General features: G+C 40.2%; 3 protein-coding genes across 4 annotated transcripts in view; all 3 read left to right on the top strand.

Annotated features, from left to right (window-relative positions):
* The window catches only part of LOC126558181 (uncharacterized), a 407,024-nt gene that overhangs the window by 38,372 nt on the left and 345,555 nt on the right, over positions 1–23,097 (top strand). The gene's annotated exons all lie outside the window — the stretch shown is intronic.
* Positions 7,795–14,703, top strand: LOC126559725 (heat shock 70 kDa protein 4). 2 transcript variants are annotated; one of them, XM_050215896.1, is made up of 6 exons: positions 7,795–8,011; positions 10,946–11,617; positions 11,719–12,565; positions 13,289–13,381; positions 13,751–13,852; positions 13,945–14,703. In XM_050215896.1, exons 1-6 carry the CDS (start codon positions 7,905–7,907, stop codon positions 14,653–14,655), a joined length of 2,532 nt encoding a protein of 843 aa, XP_050071853.1. In that variant the 5' UTR covers positions 7,795–7,904; the 3' UTR covers positions 14,656–14,703. The 2 variants fall into 2 exon arrangements, with proteins under 2 accessions (XP_050071853.1, XP_050071854.1); XM_050215897.1 differs by lacking the exon at positions 13,289–13,381.
* LOC126567322 (mucin-19-like) lies at positions 17,670–20,423 on the top strand (the record flags this gene model as incomplete). Its single annotated transcript, XM_050223550.1, is given in 4 exon segments — positions 17,670–17,831; positions 17,928–18,096; positions 18,142–18,537; positions 18,874–20,423. Coding segments are annotated over 4 exon segments (2,277 nt in total), but the record flags the coding sequence as incomplete, so codon positions are not given.

The raw sequence follows: 23,097 nt of genomic DNA, 5'->3' as shown, positions 1-23,097 counted from the left end.
AACGGTTCGGATGGGATTTGAGCCGTGGTTCTGTTGTGTGAAGACCGTCGTCGCTGTCGCCACCACATGATACCTGGAACAGTTCACTATTGGTCCCCCATATTGAGGAAATTATTACTGGAACTTCAGCGATAATAGGTGAACTATGAAATTTGAGAAGAATAATTAGTAAAAGAAAATACTACAAGCAAAAAACTGCGTCGGCAGAATATCATGTGTTAGATCGTATGAAATTATTTGTGTTGCTGGATAGCGTTCATCACACGGAATGAATAGAAAATGTCACGGTTGTTTCGATATTTGTAGAATTATTCTTACAATATTTGACCTTTTGCTTTTTTTTAAGCTGATCGCTTCGTTCAAGCTGGACTTAACAAGCCTCCATGGTGGAGGAATAAAAAAGCGCGTGTTTCCCATACATGTAACCGCGTGTTTGATTAACCAGTAAATCAAGTCACTGGTAGCGGTTTGAATGAAACAAGAGGCTAGGCAAGGCAAGACAGGCAATGAAAACTGAGTTAGACAATGAATATTTGTCATTTTTGCACCTCACATGTCGAAAGCCCAATCCAATACTTGTATGTTGTTATGCACGATAGAATGCTACTCCACTAATTGGTAAATACATGTCAAATTATTGAACAAATCATGGGTCTTATAACGAAAATAATAAAAATTTAAAAAAATATGCTCACCGGGAGTACAGTAATTATCATTTCTATTCATTTTCAAGCTTAATTTTACGTATTATTTTTTACATAATAATGGTATGAATTTCATTCATACTAAAAATGTATTTTCAAAACTCTTTTTCTTTAAACTATTTCCCCATACACTATAAACAGCCTTTTAATTACAATAGTATTTTTTTATTGAAATAATATAAGATAGTAACAGAAATGCTTCCTTTTCATGTTGTTTTCGTATAACTTGCAGTCATTGGAAGACGTACCTCGAACATCGTTTTCAAAGTTATTACCAACCCATAAGGTGGTTTATACATTAACTAAAGGAGTTATTTTAAGAAAGGTGGTATAAAACTACTAATATAATTCACTAGTATATCTCACCTATACGAATATCATGAAACCAGCGGTCTTTTTATGCCAAAATAATGTGTTTAACGATGCGCCACTGTCTACTGTCTACCTATTTTGACCCAACTCGACGGAAACCATACCCAGCCCTATACACTTTATTGCACCGGTTTTTCGAATTGTGTCGATATGGCTAAGCCATTTCTATCGATTTGCTTATTGATATGTGAGATTTGATTTATTTAGCGTACGCTTGCCCGATGCGTTGGCAGCTGCACATCACAAATCAATTACATTTGCATTTATAATCAATATTAAATAAGTAGCCATTCTATGATAATGCATTGGTGCAAAAAAAAAACAGCAAAAACTACTGCCTCACTTGCCATTGATGCGCATTACTAACATGTCATGACTGCCAACACATGCTGTACAGCGCTGGTACAAACTTGTTGCTGATGGAATGCATAAGACCAAAAATTAAAATATAATAGAGTTTAAAAGAGCATTACCTTGTTACCGCTAATTCACTTCCTACACTGGACTGCAGAAGCTAGCCGATTGGTCAGGGGTGCCCCGACATCATAAGAAAGCCTACGGGGCGATGCAAACTATATACAATGAAAATAATTTAAATGGCGCCATAACGACGACTAGTTGTCGGTGTTGTCTATTCCTTGCTGTGAAACCATGTTTCTCTTTGATCCTCTGATCCTACGGCAGCCAGCGGAATCGTCTGGAATTGATTCCATTGAACGATTGCCGACGACTGGCGCTCTGTGTGGTATGGTACGTGTTACACATAAAATTTACTATCACGTTCTCGGCACCCGCAAGTTGTGGTCGCTCGCTGGACGCGGCAACCATAAACTATTTTGGTTAATGCAATTATTAGTCGGCATTTAAATTTAAATACGTTCACCAATTATTTTACCACGATTGTAAGCTATGATATAATAATAGCTCCATGACTTGATGATGAATGAACGCAACGCATTAGACGTAGGAAGAGAAACAATATCATCATTGAGCGAGTCGGACACGTTTCGCAAATGCAAACATATTTCGGCGACAAATTGCCAAATAGAATAAATTTGCATACCGAAGATGCTCCCCGTTGGTGGATGAATTGTTTGTATGATGGCTCATCGTTACACTTACATATCCCTTGATTCAATTTACCTTTTCAATGCTCTATCTACAGCCGAGTTTCCTTATTGCTAATTTTGATAGTGATACAAGAGCACTATCCTTGACAAGAGTAAATAAAACGTTTCCCTTGCAGCGAAGGAATTTCATCATCAGGAATCGGTCAACATAATTCAAACCTTTTAACAAAGATTGCATCGTTGCACACGCACCAACAATGACAACAAGGTCGTACGGCATTGAAACGAAGAATAATAGCGTCTACGTTCATAGAGTTAAATTTCCGATTAAACCTGAATGGCGGTAATATGTTACAAACATTTTCTCAATATTTCAACTGTTATGTCACGACCGCTTTGTCCTGTTGCCAACGTTGCACTACGGCAAGAGGAATGCATTGTGAATGAAAAAAATAAAAAATTCTCGCGAAACACAAAAACTGCAAACTTACCTTACCTTAAGGAATAATAATCTCGTCCATCGTTTCACTGAGATTGATGCGGATGGTATCAATTTTCATACCATTTATCAAAAACCACAGGATTTTATGTCCCAAACCGAACCGAATCTTCCACGGTATATACAAACGCTGCGACCCGATGGAGTAGGTTGGAATAAAAAAATTGCCTTACTGGGGAGCCTTAGTCACCTATGGTTGTCTAAAGACCGCAATGCACTTGGATGGCGTAACTAGCACGGAGCTGTACAATCATTCTATCTAGGATTATTGTTTCAACTAGCGCCAGTGGAACAATTTGTATTAAGCTGTTTTATTAATGATTTATGTCTGTAAGTATCCCAGCCATGACAAGTATCATGTCAATCAACGTGCGTAATGCAATAACTTTATTCATTTACGTATTTAACCCGGCTCGGCACCGAATGCAATGTCTTACTTCCTGTTCAGCATCAGATAGCATCCTGACAGTCGTTCGGCAAATCGGCTGCTAACCTACTTGGAAATGTACTGATTGTCCCGTCAGACGAAGGCAATCTATTTTGCATGCAGTAGTAGACTGGAACAAGATTGGTTACCGCTGAGGTTGAAGTTCCTAATCGATTGATTCGATTTGCACTGCCAGTGGTCTGCGACAGACGGAGCTTCAAGCTCAAACTATGACTAGATTAGCATAACAAGTTTTGGATGCTTTTCTACTATACTACCGCCATCGCTTGGAACGCACGAGTTAATCTTATTGTACGAAATTAATAGAGCTTCAGCTTTTTAATGGACAGCCAAAGGGTGGGTGAGTGCGGGCGGCTGGATGTGATTGGTTTCGATTAATTAAGTTCTGACAATTTAATTTATCATCGTGAGCAACCTGCACAATCATGCATTTCTGAAGCTGACATCACTTAAGTTTTAGAAACGTTGGACTAATGTATTTTTAATTCTGCATATGCTGCTATGCATATTTTGCGCTTTATGAATAATATTTTGAGACGAAACAGTAGTGAAATAAAAAGAAAGATAGTTTAAAAATAAACGGCCGGCCGATCCGTCTAGAGCGAAGCGAAAAAAGACTGAAAAAATTAAACATTTTCATTATGCATTAAATGGCACAAACAGTTATTCAAACCAGACTTTTGATTGTTCGTTAATGACAACGATAAACACGTGACACCTTGTGGAACACCAGATCATGTTCGTTTCTATTTGCACTTTCCTTGCAGTCTCGCCATAGGTATCGCGATTTTTCTACACTATAAAGCTATCAAATTGATAATGGTAGATATAACGTTGTTTTGTAGATAGACACCGCAATCAAACACGTAGTTTTAATAATGCAGCGCTTATTTGATAATTATATTTTGATTAGGATTAGGAAGAGGCGAATTGGTTGTAGAGTTGAGCGCCAGTTTTCACATGGCAGGATCGGGGTTCAACTCTCATCTGTATCTTTCCTCAGTTCTCACTACGACTATCCAACTATGTAGTATCAGCAAGCCTTTTCCAATCCTGGCCTTTCTGGCGGACACAACACTTCCTCAGGCGGCCTAAAAATAATTTTCACACCAGGTTGTTTAATGTCATTCTTATACGGTCGTCAAACTAATACGGGTCCAATACCATACAGTAGCGGGGCTTTTCCAAAAACACAAGGGCTGAACGGGAGGAGGGGGGGAGGTTATGATTCCTTTTCGCAGGAGGTTCCCTAACCCGTGAGGTCCGCAGATCGGTGAAGCTCCTCTCTCATCGGCTCTCCACCTCCCTGGTCGACGATGGCCATTGGTCGGCGAGGCTTCCCCGTGGTCGGTGAGGCATCCCTGATCGGCGAGGCATCCCTAGTCGGCGAGGCCTCCGGCCCACCATTGTGTCTCCACACAAAACCGGGTCAAAAATCCTTGACAATAAATGTTCCATGCAAACTTTGTTAATCGCTACAGGTGTTTTGAGTGGATGAGTTTTGTCAGGCATGATTCTCAGGCTCATGATCGGTTGACAGCCAGCACCCTTGATCGTAGCTCAACAGCATGCATGATAACATGATGATAACAACATGTTGTTGATAGTTGATCAACTCAGATAGTTGATGTTTTGACGACTTCAACGGTGAGATCACCTATCTGTACAACACCATTGCGGAAATTAGTATTGATTTGGAGGAGCCACCATTAATTTGTGTTTCCCAATCTCTATCCTGAGCATATGTTCTGTTTGTTTGATCCTTTGGTAAGGTTCTGCTATATGGGACGGCCTCAAATCTGAATGTGAATGGACTTAGGGTCGTCTATAAACTATGTAACGTTTGAGTGGGGAGGGGAGTTGCCTCTAGCGTTACACAAGGGTTGTTACAGAAGGGAGAGGGTTGTGTACTTTGTGTTAGGTAACAGAAAGATAAATGTAACAAAAGTTTCGGATATTTATATATTTTTCATTGAAATCGTTTTCTCCAAAATAATTTCATTATACTCCTTTTTGTGACCCTTTGCCCTATTTCTCATCGAATTTTGTATCATATATCTTTGCTACAGGCAAAAAATTTCAGAAATATTGATTTATTTGGAGCTTTATTAGTTCAACATTCAAACAAGAGGTATCGAGAGTATGCTTAACTTTTTAAATAATATTCTTTTTCTTATTTACTTAGCGACCTACTTCATCATACAGGCCGTATAATGGATTACTAGGTTTCTTGATATTGAATTGAAGTTGGATAGTCAGTCCTCACTGCACGGTTCTAGATACGGTACGGGTAGGTTTGAACCCCGGTCCTGTCGTGTAAAGACCGGTACCGTTATTGTAATTTATGGACGGTCCCTTGTGCGAAAAAGTCATTCAAGTTTCCACCTCAGAGTTTTTGATTGCCGTAGAGGCCGTTGCCAAAGGCCTTTAGTGATAGCAAAGTTTGATTATTTCCACTCTGGTCAAGTCTGGTAAGATTGGCCAGGATTCCAAAACAATATGTACAATGCAATGTGCTAGACGTCTATTTAATATTGTTCTTTTATCTTACTTCTTTAGCTCTTTAAACACGAAACAAATTAGACAATAAGACCATTGGTCAATATTCGGACGCAAAAGGAAAGCCTGCTTAAGAACACAGAACTCACTAATAGTAAATTATTTTTTTTATATTTTCATAAAAAATATATAGAAACAGAATCGCGACTAGACAACTGTTGCTGGTTAGATAATCTAGTAAGTAACTAAATAAATTAATAAATAGACAGTAAGCTTTGAGTATAAATAAAACTTCAACATTGGCTTAACTTCTTGATTAACTGGCAATAAATTGGCTTATTTTTTTTTTAATTCAAATTTTGGTGATTCGACTTGTACTGGTGTTTTGCTTGAGGCCGTTTTCGAGAAATTTCAGCCCTGGTGCGCCGCGAACGGGCTTGAGTTATACTACAACTACAACTTGAACAGTCATTGAACCAGCTTATACTTGAGCAACCAGCTTATTAGCACATTGGCCCAACGTCTGGCACAAGATCTAGGTGATTCGATTTCGTCGTACGAATACCTGAAGTGGCCTACAGCTGCTAGTCTGGCGCGCTTGGAGTCCATCCATCGAATACTCAACCATTTCACTGTACATTGCGGTCTTCGTGCTATATACACTGCGGCAGCGTACCTGTTACATGCAGAGGTCCTTTTGAACAATCGGATCAACTCGCCGGTTCTTCTCTCTGCGAACCCGACGAGAACTCTCCGAACTAGGAGATTATTAGGCGTTGAGGAATACCGTACTCGTTTCGGTTCCTGAGTAGTAGTAGCTCTTTGTAGGGAATCGTACTTGGCCTCCCTAATGTTCTTGTTTTGCCCCGAAGCAGCTTGTCTCAATTGTAGCTTTTAAACACCAGTAAACTCTTACTTTCTACATAGTTTTCTGGAACCCGTTTGCATATTGCTCATTCCCGCATTGATGATAGTTATACATCTACGTGTACCTATAAAAAAGAATTGGGGTTACTCAATGCTCAGAATTGCTTACAAGAATGATTTTACCAGAATAATTAAAGGCATGTGACCAAGCATCGAATGAGCAACAACATTTTCATAAAGTTGCGATACTACATCGATCTCATCGTCTAGCAGTGTCATGTGTTTTTTATTTATTCCTTCTGCCTGTTTTACTAAACCCATGGTAAACTTATAACAGATCTGCTTTATTTCACTGAATACGTATGTAATATCCAGAACGAGCAGTGCTCGGTAGGTAATTCAATTGATTTAATAATTTTTGATAATCACATCCAAAACTTTACACTTCACTGCGGAAAGAATTTCGAAAAGGAATATTTGGTGCATGTAATCGGCACCCTGAAATCTGCAAAATGAAAACATTGTAAATAAAATAATGTTATTTTTAGGCAGTCTGACAAGTCCTGCCAAACGTATGATTGCACCAAGTTATCTCAAGGACAGGTGTGCTCATAGCAGTTTTGGTTTTTTGTTTTTAATTTCTGTTTGAAAATGCTTTTCTTTTTCAGGTAATTTTTCGCCTCATATGATTTGATTACAAAATTACACAGTTCAAACATAATTTCGCGAATTTATTGATATTTATACATCCATGAATATGACATTACTTGTACCACGGAAACTTTCTGCTTTCTAGCCTTGCGAAAGTTGTGAGCAAATAAGAAAAGTAACTCAAAATGTTTCTTTAACAATTTTATAGCTTTCTAAACAAATTGTTTTTTGAATCATCAAGCCAAATACGTTCGCTTTGATTTAGGCTGTTTCACGCAACACTCCATATTGTGATTAGAACACACAACAATGATTTAATTTGCTTTAAAAAAAATTTACGCATTCGTTAAAATAGTAATTTAAGAAATAGTTTTACTTTCAGAAAACTCAACTGCAATTCATGAATATATGCCTCAAGGGTTAAAACGTTATTCAGGGGTTGCTGCATGGGCACAAAGTTTGCTCTGCTGGAGCATGTGTGTGCGTGTTTCCTGTCAGTTGCATATAAAAGTTGCAAGAAGGAAGTGTGCGTACCCGATCAGGTCTTCTCTGACACAGAATCGCTTTTCAAGTGAATTGAAGTAGGCAGCAGAGTGAAACATCGACAGTGAAAAAAGCAGTGTTAATCGAGGATACAGTTGTTTTCAGTGCACAAGATATTAACGATTACGGCTGGAGACGTAAGCTCCGTAAAATCGTGAAACAGCAGTGTAATACCGTGAAACCGATATCGTTGCAAATCGCCTGGTATCTTCCAGGAATATTAACAAGCAAGAATCAAGCAAAGCTGCAAAATGTCAGTGATTGGAATTGATTTCGGAAACGAATCCTGCTATGTGGCGGTTGCTAAGGCCGGAGGTATCGAAACCATCGCAAATGACTACAGTTTGCGAGCCACGCCGTAAGTATGAAATAGTTATAATTCGTAAAGCTGAATAGGGTTGCTTCTTCTCCCTTGAACTTCCATGCAAAAAGTTGTCCGCTTGGTACACATGTGGATGATCGTAGGAGTATGCGTGTGTGTGTGTGAGTGTAGCTCGAGTTGTACAGCATGTGCAATGCTCAAGATATGGCGTGGAAGATTATGTAAAGTTTAACAAGTTTTTATTTTCATCTTCCGGGGTTGGGCTTTACCGATTCGGTAAAGCTGTAGCATGAAACATTCTGGAAAACATGTTCCTTTACGTTTCTTGCGGCATAATGTAGTTTCTCGAATAGTTTGACAGTTCCCAAGCGCAGCGCATAACATAACCTCAAACTGTTCGAGAATGTTCTCGTACTATTATCGATTTCTCGTCGTATCTGGAACATTTGAGTAGAATCTGCTCTAAATAATTGTAAACAACAAATGTAGCAAACTAAATACTCGCTGTCCACTTTCGCTGTGGCAGCCCTGTGAATGGATTCAGGTCCGCTCGGAAGAAGCAATCGAACGCGAGGGGCTATAAGCAGGATTGTCGCTGATACGCACGCCGGTACGATAGGATTTTGAACAGGGCAACCAGTTGTGTATATAGTAACATATACACCACATTGCATACTCGATGCTGTTAGCCTAGCAACGTGTTTTGAAGGGTAGCCACAGCTGGTATGTGGCATCTGGTTCTTTTTTCCTTCCACAATCTACTCCGGAATACAAAGCTACGTATTTAATTTAAGCGTAGGAAAAATCCGATACTTCAATCATATGAGTTCATCTAAATGAGCATTTTTCGAATTGATTGCTAGCTGATTTTAGGTTGACTTCTACGGATTCCAATATAAAATACAATACCATAGAATCAATGCAACAGTGTTCATGTGCCTTAAACATTAGTTGCACTTGAAATGATCAAAATTGAAGATAAAAATCGTACATTGAATATCATACTGAACAAGTGACAACGGCTTGTTAGCAAGAGGTGCCCATCATTCGCCGAGATATACCTTAAATGGATACATCATCTGTTACAAGGTCCGCTAGCACATTGGAAACGATCTTACTTCATGATTCGAGCATTGTTGGGTGTGATGGAAGGAAAGGGTTTGATGATAATAATTGGACATAAAAAATCTCCAGATCATGTTTAGAAATGAAACAAAAAATCGTTTGTAACAATGCATAGCATTTAAATACTAATACATTGATACATTTGCACTGTTGTGTATGTGTTCAGCAAGTTATGTCCTTAAAAGGAGTGTTTTTGTATGCATGCTTATCGACAAATACAAGTTGTTGCTCCAAACACATGAGATATGTTTATGCTTTTGATTTTATCGTTTTATCTTTTCTGTGTCTCCTGGTAGGGGAACACCATTTCCTAATTTGAAATAGTTTTCCTTGTAATCCTTGTACGGGATATAAGCTGCCGTTTTGTGAATGGTTTTCCGTTTTTAGTGTACCATAAAATCTTGACTAATAGTAGTAATAATCGCAAAACCGACATCTTCGTCTAATTAGCTAGCTCAATTACATGGAGTATTGTGCTGTGTAATTGTATCTTAAATATGACGCCAATTGTTGTCAACACTACGGACTAAAAGAGATATTGAGACCCGTGTGTTCGAAGTGTGTTCTAGTTTAGATGGAAGCAACCACAGTTGTCTCAGGTAGATGGTGTGAAAATAAAGGCCATAAATATTATAGAAATTTACTTTAATACTGAAATAGATTTTGGCTAACCTTCATCTGTGTTCAGAAGACCTTACATCGTGACGGGAACGACCTGATCACCTGAAACTGATCGTAGTAAGATCGTTTCTGTCTCCAGTTTAGGTAGCGGACGCTAAAACTTGCAGGTCGAAACAGATGCGACGTTGTTTTGTAGTGCATTACATATAACGCAAAACGATGCGTTTTTACAGTCACCACCCTCTCGCCAATCGCACAAACCTGTTAGCATTTCCTTTGACGCCCTATTTCTATCATTTTTCTTGCTTTGAATGTGTCGCTCCGTAAAACCGTATGGTCATCTTCAAGTAAGAGTCATATAATAGCAATAACAATAATAATAATGAAGAGAGTCGAAAAAAAGTGTTTTAATAGATGGAGACCACCCTCCATCACCGGAGCGGTGAGGGTGTGCGTGTGTGTGGTGTATGTTATTTTAGCGTGCGATTACTCACAAATCTCATATTTATAAGCACACCAGTGTTCGACCATGGCGTTGTTTTACGGAGGATGACTGAGGCAACTGTATCGGTTTGAACGATACGTTAAAAAAAAAAAAAACACACACACACACACACACATTCAAACATGTACGCACACCACCCCCATGTCATATCCACCCTGTTGGGGACTGGATCATACCATACCTGCTCCGCTTTTGAATCAATGTTCCGTTTTTGGATTGTACATTTGCTGTACACAGGGGCCAGAGGGGTGCGATGTTATTCCATTTGTAGCAGATCTTTTTATCCATTCTATTAGGTTTCATGATTAATATGTTGTACCACAAAACTGTTGAATAATGTTGCAGTTTATAGTATTGCGTTTAACGTTGAAAAAACATTTGTTTGGGGGATTATCTTATTTGCTAGGAAAACATGGATTCATACGCTGTTCTGGATTAGTTTTATTGCACTTGCATGGCGTCGTAGGTTGTTCAAAGCACAGTAGTTTTGGGGATTTTATTGTTTGATTTGATATGGAACTCTCAAGTTAATATTAAACTTACTGAATACAAATAACTACACAACCCCATACATACCTTCAATTTAAATTTTATTTCAACGTATTTTATGTCACGTGTTGCATATTTAAGCTATAAAGCTATAGAATTATTCCAGGTGTATTGGACAAGCAGTTCCAAAAATGTTAATCCATCGCTCCTGTTTCTGCATTTATTTTTAGAGCTTGCGTGGCATTCGCGGGACGTAATCGAGTGTTGGGTGTTGCCGCCAAAAATCAACAAGTTACGAACATGAACAACACGATCGCAAACTTTAAGGGATTGCTTGGACGCAAATTTAACGACCCTTATGTGCAGGAAGAGCTTCGTACGCTACCGTACAGGACGGAGGCTTGCCCGGACGGTGGTATCGGTATAAGGGTGAATTACCAGGACGAAGAGTGTGTGTTTACCCCGGAGCAGATCGTGGCGATGCTGTTCACCAAGCTAAAAGATGATGCATTTAAAGAGCTAAAGGCCCAAATTAACGATTGTGTCATCACGGTACCGTCGTACTTTAGCAACGCTCAACGTCAAGCCCTGCTGGATGCGGCCAACATTTCGGGCTTGAACGTGTTGCGGCTCATGAACGAAACTACGGCTACGGCTTTAAGTTATGGCTTTTATAAGCAGGATTTGCCTGCTCCCGAAGAAAAGCCGCGAAACGTTATATTCGTCGACTGCGGCCATGCATCTTTACAGGTGTCTGCCTGTGCTTTTCACAAGGGCAGTCTGAAAATGTTGGCCAGCTGTTCGGATTCTGTAGGTGGTCGCGATTTTGACCTAGTGCTGGCAACGCATTTTAACAAGGAATTTCAGACCAAGTACAAGATTGATGCTTCGTCTAAGAAGAGGTAAGTGTATATGAATGTGTTTTATTTAAACGCACTCCTTAAAAGGCCATTGGTACAATGAATAAACTATTGGTTTTTGTGCTGCACGTTTGTTTTTTTAGAGCGTTTCTGCGTCTGATGGCTGAAGTAGAAAAGCTGAAGAAGAACATGTCAGCTAACAGCACAAAACTGCCCCTCAACATCGAATGCTTTATGAACGAAATCGATGTCCATTCATCGATGCAGCGTTCGGAAATGGAGGAACTTTCGGCCCATTTGTTCCAGCGCATTGAAGCAACGATGCGCAAGCTGTTGGCCGATTCGAAGCTTACGCTAGAGGACATCCATTCGGTGGAAATCGTCGGTGGTAGCAGCCGCATCCCGGCCATCAAACAGCTGATTGAGCAAATCTTCGGCAAGACCGCCAGCACCACGCTAAATCAGGATGAGGCTGTCTCCCGTGGAGCGGCTTTGCAGTGTGCAATTATGTCGCCTGCTATGCGCGTTCGTGACTTTAACTGCACGGATGTACAGGCCTATCCAGTGCTGATATCGTGGATGGACGCCGATGGCGCGCATGAGATGAAAGTATTCGACCAATACCATGCAACACCGTTTACGCGACTGCTGACCGTCCACCGTAAGGAGCCGCTGACGATCAATTTGCATTACGAGCCGAACAGTGTGCCCTATCCGGATTCGTTTATTGGTGCATACCATTTGAAGGGTATTAAGCCGGATGCAAATGGCGAGGCACAGGAGGTAAAGGTGAAGGTACGCATCAACCACCACGGTATCATTACGATATCCAGTGCGACGATGTACGAGCGCAAGGAAAGCGAAGAACCGGCATCACCTACGCCAGCCACAAATGGTGACGAAAAGAAAAGTGTTGATGCTACCCAAAATGCAGCATCCCCGCAGGGTGACGAATCTGGCAAGGTTGGAGAACCTATGGATATTCAAGAGGTAAGTCTACTGGTGATGATGGAAGGCGATGCGAAAAAGATTTCCGTCTTACGATTTACGTATCTCATTTGTGTGACGAGTAGCTTATCAAACCCGCAATTTAATGCGGTATGTGTAGCACAAGAAGTGTCTTTGGTTAGTCTCTCAGTTTTATCACTTTTTGCTGCAGAGTGTAATAATCGCTCTGCTAATTGGTGGTAATACGCGTACAACTTGATCTCATGTGTATTATCCAAATCAAAATACTTTTCTTTTCGATGTCATGTTTCTATCTGCTTCTTTTATAGTTTTATCATTCATTCTGTGACATGTGTATGTATATGTGTGTGTTTCTGTAATGAAATGCGTTTTCCTCGGTTTGAATTCGAACACCATCAAAACAACTCGGTACCAAATTGTTACTATTGGTGAGAAGTATTTCTCACGGAGAATGCAAATCAAATGGAGGAACCTCGATATATTGTACAGGTTGTTGTCCTTTTAAGTGTCATTTACAACATTAAAACACACAATACACCGTGTATATGTGTATTGGATTCTAGCAAGATCGTGTGATATCATATGAAATTTTTCGTTCGTTATCCTAATCCGTAGATTCTAATGTTTCTTCTCTGACCGAACTGATGACTCTTCTCTCATTCTGTATGTCTTTCTCTCTTTTTCTCTTTGCCTTTGTTTGGCTAACTTATGCGTTGATGCTGGCAATCTACCGTGTTCTTGTAGGGTAGCGATGATGAGCATCCTAAAAAGGACTCTAAACCCAACGATAGTAGTGGAGAGGGTTGGACGCAACGTGTCACCAGATGGTTCACATCGGTATGTGCTACCTTTTGATATGCTTCTATATTTACTTGTTGTCGAAGATAACATGAACTTTGCGTTTCATATCAGAAACACACACCTAGTTTCAGTAGCAGCGTGTCTTGCAAAAGTAAAGAAGAAAGATTTCATCATCACTTTTTATGTTACAAACTGCAAACATGTTTAACTCGTAATCACTTGATCATTTGATGCAACGATTATTTATTCCTGAATGCTTGCTCCGTGGTCTTTTGGAACTGATAACTTGTTCCATATTTTCGCAGTTCTGCTTGCACATTCCTTTTCATAGCTAGCTACTTACTCGATTTACTTTGCTGTGTAATGCTAATCCGATTGAATGAAAATGGTTCTTTATACTTACAGGATAAGAAGAAAAAAGTTACTACTAAACAAGTGGAGCTGACAATTGATGCGAAAACGCACGGCTTTGTGCATGCCGAACTGTCCAAATACTTCGAGGAAGAGGCAAGTATTGATGAAACAGTAATGGGAGCATCATTGTTTTGAGGTTCTCTAAAGTACAAGGAATGGTAACATAATTGGTACTTACTTTTCAGATGAAAATGATTGCAAACGATCGTCAAGAGAAGGAGCGCATTGACGCCCGCAATGCCCTAGAAGAACAGGTATATGAAGTGCGTGAAAAAATTCAAGAAGATGGCGCCCTGCACGCATACATCGATCCTCAAGATGCCGCTGCAATTTGTCGGGAGTTGGAGGAAACGGAGAACTGGCTGTACGAGGAAGGAGAATCCTGCGAAAAAGGTGTATACAAAGAGCGGTTGGAAAAAATGCGCGCCAAGATTGAGCCAGTGCGAATCCGTTGCGAAGAGTTTAGTGGTCAGGAGCAAGCATTTACTGAACTGGGACACGCTGTTCAACAAGCTTTGAAAGCGGTGGAACAGTATCGTGCCAAGGAACCGAAGTACGAGCATCTTACGGAAACGGAAATGATTAACATTACCGAGGCGGCACAAAAGGCACAACAATGGTACGAAGGGGCACGATCGAAGCTGGTCAGCGTAAGAAAAACTGAAGATCCGCCAGTGAAGTTGGCCGACATACGCCACGAGACGCAAACTCTCACGACATGCACGAACTCGGTACTGAATAGACCGAAACCGAAGCCGCCAACTCCGCCAGCTGACCAGCAGAGCAATTCAGCAACGGCGGGTAATAATGCGGGACAAGATTCACAATCAAAAGCCGCGGGAGGTGATTCTAATACCCAGAAACAAACGACAGAAGATTCGATGGATGTGGAATAGACTTCTCATCTTGTTTGGTAGCGTTTAACGTTCAGAGCAACCAGCAGCAGAAGCAGCAGCATAAGGTTATTAACAATTCATAGCACATCCAAAACGCTAGCGTAATTAAATTCTGTAATTTTGTTCCGGAAGCTCCTATTTCCTTGTATAACTTGCTCCTTATTATGGGGTGTTATTGTTTCGAATGATATACACCCTCCTGATAAGAGAATGAATCATATGCTTAATTTATTGCGAAGGGATAGTTAGGTCACATATACACTAGGCTGTCTTCACAGTACTACACGATAGAGTAATTTGAACAAGTTCATCATAGGCAGGTCACAAACAACGGGGTTGATGATTTGATAGATTTATTGACATAGCGCATGAGGTAATATGGTTTACTTACACGAACGCGAATCCCGCCCAGAATAGTAAAATAATTCAAATGGAATAACATTTGCGCCAATACAATAATTCATTTTAACTCTTCGCCCTATTTACAATAGCGAACCGTTTGAACGAGTATCTGGTTGAAGTAATTTACAAGTAATGATTCTTAGAATTCAAGTTATCAACGGTCGCGCTTTTCATTTGGTCAATAGCTGATACATGCTTAGTTTGGATTACTTTGCCCTTTTTTCGCTAAGCAAATAAAGCTGAGCTAACTTAAACACACTACCCTATGTGCATTGGACATGGTGAAATAGGCGGGAAATTTCTTTTTAATCGTTGTCTTATTTCTTTTGGTCGTAGTGAATTACGTTTCCTCGTCATTTTCGATTAAGCATTATGAGAATCGCACTGTGGTTGTATGCTTCCTTCCTTTACTGTTGCAATTATCATATAAGTTCTGTAAGGAGCAGAAACACTTATAAAGAACAAAACAAATATTATTTTCTCATATTTTGCTATAAAACGATGGTTTTTGTGGATGCGATTGGAGCACATGAGCTGAGCTGCCACGTGCATTAAACCTAAGGTTATATGAAGTGTTAGACGTTTGTACTGGAGTGTGATGGATGTCATGGGAACACGCTTATGGAGAAAAAACGCAAAAATTGAAATAGAAACCCCAGAGCATGTAAAGAATAGCTAGATGTTCTTATAAAATAGCACTGACAGCGTTTCATACAGAAAGCGGACAGGGTTAATAAAAATAAGTTAGCCGACATGCACTAAAGTTCGTTTGGTCAGATGTTTTCACCTTTTTTGCACATGTATCACCACTGATAATGTCATTGTGTTGGGTGGAGCTGTGGAGAATGATTTTGAAGTGAAACTAGCATTCATGGCCACCGTTCAAAAACTCTGTTGATCGCTGTATGGTCTGGCATAACATGTAACAAATGACTATGGCATATGAGAAGAAATAATAAATTCCGTATTATGTACTAAATTGTCAAACATTTCTGCATTACTTAATTTTATTTTAAGAGCGTGTGGCTTGCATGTGTTAGGTAAACAGGTTTTCTGAGATGTATATAATTTCTGTGATTATTTTCTGGAATTACGAACTGAACGCTGCTTCCCCAAAATGTTATGGTGAAAGGTGTCAGCAGAATCAATATCTTTCTTAAAAACTATCAATAATAATTGTTTCAACACTGCAGCTTAACGTTTCTAAGACTCAAAGCCTCTATAAAATAGAAAAAAAACTGCAGCATAATGAACCATTGTGCAACCAAAACCTAAACAAATTTAAATAGCTTCCCGTTTGTATAACTCAATCTGATGTGGATGTGTGAATGAGAAACTATCACTAGATGTCGCTGTACTCGATTTCCCGTTGTAGAGGCATAGTTGACAATTGCCTAGTTTTAGGCGTGCAAAATTTTCATTCAAAACCTATTGAACGTGAACCGGTTACAGTGAGTTCGCACGGGTACGAGATTTCGAGTTTTTCTTCTATGTTCGCTGGTGGGTTCACTGCATCTCAATAAAACTAATTCACTCAAATTTAATACTGAAAATGTGACTTGACGAAAAAACTGAGGGAGAGGGTACGCAACACTAATTTTAGCGAATTTGTTGTTGTTTGCCCGTGCAGTATGTGCAGTGCAGTAAGCAGGGGTAAGAATACGGGAATTATCGATTGTCACCGTGTAAATAAAATAACGGATAATAGATTATGGCCACCTGCTATTGTACACAACGTAAAACTCAGATTTAGACGCCAATTTTCGGCAAAAGACTCGAGAAGCCCCCCAACCCCCTCCACAACAAAGGCTATACGCCTAAATGTATGCAAAGCGTAGCTCATGATTCCAGTAGTGTGATTCCAGTGTGGTAAGAAATGATTGTATTTATTAATTGAAACCATGGTCAAAGACTCAAGAAGACTCGTGTTACGTGATAATCCACCATCGGCTGGCTGATGTTGCGTAGTAATATCCTGAAAGAAAACTAGTGTTTGTGAGTGGGAGGAAAAGAATTTATATTCAAATTTCAGCTTTATTTCCCGAATTCAATTATTCGAACATTTACAGGGTTTCTGAACATAACTAAACAAGCGCGAGGCATTTCTAGAAAACACTCAAAATGAACTGGGCCATCGTCGCCGTTTCTCGACAGTGGTCTTGTTGAACTGGACAAACGGTAGGTTGAAGTAGATGATGGTCAAGTAGAACTGGACAATCATATTTGAAAAAGTCACATAACAGAACTCGATTTAGTCATTATAAACAGAAACGTCTTCTTTCATCTTCTGTCAAAAGATAAAATTTTGAAAAATATTGCAAATATTTAATTTCAACCTCACATTTTTAAAGAAAACCATTCAATATGATCGTAATTATATTAGTTGTGAAAGTATATGTACGTTTGAGAATTATTTAGAATAGGAAGGTGACACCCGATTAGCACTCGATCGATAGCGTATGTCGGGGAGCTGCTGTACAAAATACATTTGTCAATTCGTTCGCAGCCTGATACATGATAGAGCCTGCTTGTTCTTGAATGCCATTTAGACAAGTGACAGCAACAGCAACAATAGCCGTTGTCGAATTTAACTGCGCTTCTAGGCTTGACGGCATCAGGATATTTTTTAAACAAAATACTTCGTCGATATGCCGAAAAGACTCTACACCTACTGCTGCCGACTTTGTCTACACGATGGATCTGTGCATGGTCTGTTTGATATCTTTTCGGTGGGAGGATTGTGCCAGAAAATACTCACCGTTTTCAATATAAAGGTATGTAAGTAGCTTCTTCCAGCGCAAAGGTGTGCCGTTGTGGCTCTACAGGGACTGTGGCGAGACACGTACAAATGTGTTTTTATGTATTTTCAGGTCACCTCACAAGACGCATGTACTACCAACATTTGTTTGGCGTGTTTTAACGAGGCACTGATTCTCGAGCAACAACTGCAATTGTTTAACAAGCAGAAACAAACCGTACACAACAACCAGCAGCGGCTGGAAAAGAGTTCCGATCCAGGAACGACAACAAGTGAATTGTGTGCTGCATCACATACAGCTCAGGCGACGGTAGTAAGCGGTGAAGCGAACGAAAGTCAACGCCTTCCGGTTGGTGTATCAACCATTTCATCGCAAGCGCCAAAAACTGCTTCAAATGTAAACATCCGGGATGACGGTTCGAGGCGATTAAAATTCTCCCCAACACTAATAGCTAAAACAGACTCGGATGAAACAAACAAACGGAAGGATACTTCCAAAACGGCAAACGATAAGAAAAGGCACTCGCATTCTTCAAGCACAAAAAAGCCGTGCAGCAAAGGGAAGACATCTGATGAAACGCTGAAAAGCCGTAGCAAAACTCCAGAATCATCTTCTGCTGCGGCTAAACGAGCGCGGTCTACTGTTGAGCCCGCAAAGACAACTGATGGCAATTTGCAATCATCCGGATCTGTTTGCTCAAACGGACCACATGCTGCTGATGGTAAGGGGGCTCCAAACTCGGCGAAGGTCAGGACTGCTGCAACAGGTGTTAAAACCAACGAAGCCCCAAAATTGGACGTACCGCAACCAACAGTACCGTACACACCAGTGAGACATGCGAAAAAAGTCGTCCTTCCTGCTGACAATAATGCTTTGACGATTGTAACCATTGCGGACGATGCAAATCATAATGTCCAAAACACACCTAATGCTGTTCAACGTACGGAACAAAATACTTCTTCGCATTCTTCAAGCACAAAGGTGTCGGGCAGCAAAGGGAAGGCCTCTGGTGAAACGTCTAATAGGCGCAGCAAAACTCCGATATCTTCTTCTTCAGCTGCTAAACGACCGCTTCAGGCGTTAGTTGAGCCCGCAAAAACGACTAATTTGCGAACTGATCTGGGAGGATCAGATTGTTCAAATGGACCAAATTCTGTTGATGGTAAGACGGCTTCAAACTCGGCGAAGGTTTCAGTTGCTGCAACAGGTGTAAACCCCTACCAAGCCTCAAACCGTGGCGTTCCGCAACAAACCGCCTCCTCCACAGTCGGGAAACAAGGGCAACAATTTGTCCCTCCTGTTGCTAATAATGCTAATGCCATTGATGATCTGCCAACCATTGAGGACGATGCAAATCAGAATGTTCAAAATCAGGTTTCGACGACAACCAAAGATCTCGCTCATCGAGAATCGATCATAGTTGAACGAAGAACAAGCGCACCGGTGATACAAAAAGAGCGAGGAAACAAGTCTTCGCTGGGAGCAAAACTTATGCCGACTGCTAAACCATTGCAAGGTGGATTATGTTCTATACCTTTGGCAAATATATCCAGTACGGTGCACCAAAATGAATCTCGCATCGTTGTTGTCTCAACGACGACAAATCTAACTACCACAACTGCTACTACCAGCCTAGCGACTTACGGAGAGCAACCGATAGCAACATCCACTAATGCACTCAATAATGCAATCGTTCCGGCTGCTGCTAGTCAGCTGGTATCGGTGGGCAGTGATACACCCATCAGTCAGGCGGCATCGGTAGGAAACCGGGACGACAGTACCATCAGCAATGTTGTTTCGCCTGGTAACATCATAAAGCGTCGCCACAGTACCTACATTCGCGTGTCGTCCAATCTGTTCGATGAACCACCGGAAAAAGCTCAATTTGCAATGCTTAATAATAATCTCTTAATACGAAATGTTCAGACGAATGTGGCACCAACTCAAACGAATGCACCACCTTTGACAGTATATTCATGCTTGCCGGTACTACCACAAGGTCATCGAGTACAAACCGTGCCTAACCCGGAGGCAACGATGCCCTCTAATAGTGGAATGCAAAATTGCAACCTTATCAATCCATATTCTATCAACGGCAGGGTGCAAACCACCCAACAAGTGAACATGGCTGCTTCCCAAAGGCCTCCGAATCCAGTACAAGCTGTTGCCTCCAACAGTACCAACTCCGGAACTGCTGCTGGAGTGAACTATGCGCAAAGAATCAACGCCACATCGACCAACCCTCAGCCACGGTCCTTATCTTCGGTGGCAATGCAACAGGCAAGCGTAGTAACAAACGCCAGTGTTACGGGATTAGTGAACAACAACAGCCAGTTAAATGCTAGCGTTAATAGAAATAGCGCGTATCATTCCAGCCACAGCGCCACAACACAACCGGTTCGTCCTTGTTATAGGTGCAACATTTGCAATATATACTGTCTGGTAGAAGCTAGCATAGATGCCCATATGCAACAAGTGCATTTGATGGAAAAAAATGTATTAAACTGCTCCAAAGTGTACGATGGTAACATTGTCCGAAGTTTGATGGCGCTTTATCGGCGTAAATCGATCGCCGATCCGTCAATACTTAGTGGCAATCGTACGTAAAGTCGGCGTACGTTCACCACAGAACCATACATGACAACTATCTAGAACTAGAAGTATTGGAGCGAATTTACTATGAATCTTGACACGCCAGGAGTACGTAAATGCAGCCGAAGTGTATAAAGTACACGAATCATAGATGATGGAACTACGAACGAAATCCTTATTTTATCCTTTTCTTTACTTTTTTCAACATTAGTTCTTTAGCCTTTACCACACAAACACAAGTAAACGATTTATTTTCATGCTAGCTCTGCCAGAAGATGTTTCGTAAAGTATGTTTAAAAAAGGTTTTGTAACCATTTTCTTTGTAATCATTGCATTAACAGGGAGCTGCTTTGATATGTTTTGTTTTTGATTTTTGATAAAGTTTGTCATACCTCATATGAAACGTTGAATTTTGCTTAGATTGTAATCACTTGAAAATGAAACTTGTTATTAAGGGCAAGTACACCAATGCCATATTATTCCAAATTTAGCAATTACAAATTGTTAGATATATTCCACTTTATCCGCCTTATCCTTATACACACCAGAGTCGATCGTCTTTCGATGAACTTGACGGGGCAAAGTAATTAGCGTCCAAAGTGCCTTTAAGACTAGGCACTGCATTTGTGTAGTGGACCGTAAAATGAAGAACAACAACGTGCATAATGCACGTTATGGTATGACTTTGAACTTTGATTTTTGTAGCTGTTTTTGAACGATTGTGGGTTTCTAGGGTACTAGAGTACCAGCCTGAATGCGTTTGGTTCTGGGTGATTACATGGGGCGCTAGCAGAAAGCCTTGTTCCGCAAACCATCACGCCATGTAATAACACGTAAACTGTTTTGATAAATTTAGTTCTTGCATAATTTTTTCACCGTTGCTGTTGCATTTCTTTCCTTCATTTTTGGTCTACTTTGAATGAGAATAAGATGAGGATGAGGTAAGGGGCGGCCCGGTGGTATAAGCGACAGCGGCGCCGGTCTTCAAACGGCAGGCACTGGGACTGGGGACTGGGGTTCAAATCCCATCTGGGGACCGTCCCCCCGTAGTGAGGACTGACTAACCAACTAGAAGGTATCAACAAGTCCTGAAAGCCATTTCGATGACCGGCATGACCTTACGGGTCGTTAAGCCAAGAAAAAGAAGATGAGGTTTAAGTTCGAAAAGAGAGTTTGAACATTCAAGAAGAAGAATATTGCCGTTGATTTGGATAACTGTAATTTACCAAGTACCAAGTTTACACAATCGTGTACCTACAGATGCGTTCACAATAGAAGTAACAGTGGCGCAACGTTAAAGTGAAGAAACAAAAATATTAATGTAAAACAAATGTTTTTGATAGAAAAATAATTTTCATAAAAATATTGATTGTTGCTTTCTGCTTGCTTTCATGTATTAAATCAATTATATGGACCTTATTGGATACTGTTCGAGGCATTGAATTATCGCACAATGTTTCTATTCGAGATCTGCTGGGGGGCGAGGATGATGCCTACTAAGGTTCAATTTGAGTTTTGCCGAGTGAATGGTTTAGTAGTTTGATACCTTGCCTCATTTCCCTCCTTTCCTACTGTTTGTCTGATGATGGAAGAATGATAATGAAAGAAAAAATGTATGATCGAGTGTGAAATAAAAAAGGCTTGATACAACATTGGCGTACATCTTGGAGGATCCAGGAGGAATTCATCGTTGTACAGTGTTTCTCAGGTCATAGTGCCTGTGTCTCCATGCTTGTAACAGTGTGTGATTTTAGGTTGAATAACAACAGATTGTTTGAATGGTTTGTTCTGTCAAAATCGTGGATTGTATTAAACATGGAGACACTTGATCTGAGAAACGTTGTGAGGACTACAACGACCATCAACTGCATCCCAGGCAGATCGATGGATAAATAACAGCCCAGGAGATCCATCTAAACGGCAAGCAACGCTCTCAAGAACACCCGGGATAAGGCGCACTTTCACGGTTTGGAGAAGGCAAGAAGAAACGCTTGTCAATTAGTTTTAAGCAATACGGCCAGGCTGTTCTTCTCAAAAAAAAAAAAAAAAAACATTCTTCATGTCAATTATAATGATTTCCTAACGAAATTTGATTCTTAATTTATGATATAAAAAATCCAGAAATTTAGCAATTTATATCGAGTTCGACATCATTCTTTCAAGCTCGGACGGTTAGCCTCAGACAAAGCGATAAAACCTTTTTCTGGTAGATTTCTATTGAGATGGAACCATGAAGACACATCTGGCCACTTTATCACGAAACAGGTCTAACATGTTGTATAGAAGTTTTCCTTTTTTTCTGAATTGAATTTTCTGAATCGTTGCTTAGTTTGCAATTTTTAAGAAAGATAAGGCTTGGTTGAGAATGTTAATAATTATCAATATTTCTGTACATAACTTAAATAAATTCCCGCTTATAATCTAACATCTACTGTGACCGCCAATTATATACGACCACTTTTATGTTCATTTTTCTAAAGGCTGATTTCGATACTTATACTAGGTTCGATACTTATTTCGGAACCAAATTTCGATAGAACGATAAACAGCTTTTGAAGTATCTCTAGCATCTTGGATTTCGTCCAAAAAATCATCAATGATTGTCTAAGAATAAAAAAAAAAATGAAATGTGTTAGAACATTTTTCGACTCAAAAAAATTTGTATTTTTTTAAGCTTGATAAACCAAAC

This window comes from Anopheles maculipalpis, chromosome 2RL (genome assembly GCF_943734695.1).
Source record: "Anopheles maculipalpis chromosome 2RL, idAnoMacuDA_375_x, whole genome shotgun sequence".
Lineage (NCBI taxonomy): Eukaryota > Metazoa > Arthropoda > Insecta > Diptera > Culicidae > Anopheles > Anopheles maculipalpis.
Note: the sequence above shows the minus strand (reverse complement) of the source record. Positions and strands in the feature narration are given on the sequence as shown.

Excerpts from the sequence above, each read along its gene's own strand:
- LOC126559725 (XM_050215896.1), top strand. The coding sequence starts at position 7,905 with ATGTCAGTGATTGGAATTGATTTCGGAAACGAATCCTGCTATGTGGCG. Across the intron at positions 8,012-10,945 it reads TACAGTTTGCGAGCCACGCC|AGCTTGCGTGGCATTCGCGG; the intron begins GTAAGTATGAAA and ends ATTTATTTTTAG. Across the intron at positions 13,382-13,750 it reads TCACCAGATGGTTCACATCG|GATAAGAAGAAAAAAGTTAC; the intron begins GTATGTGCTACC and ends TTATACTTACAG.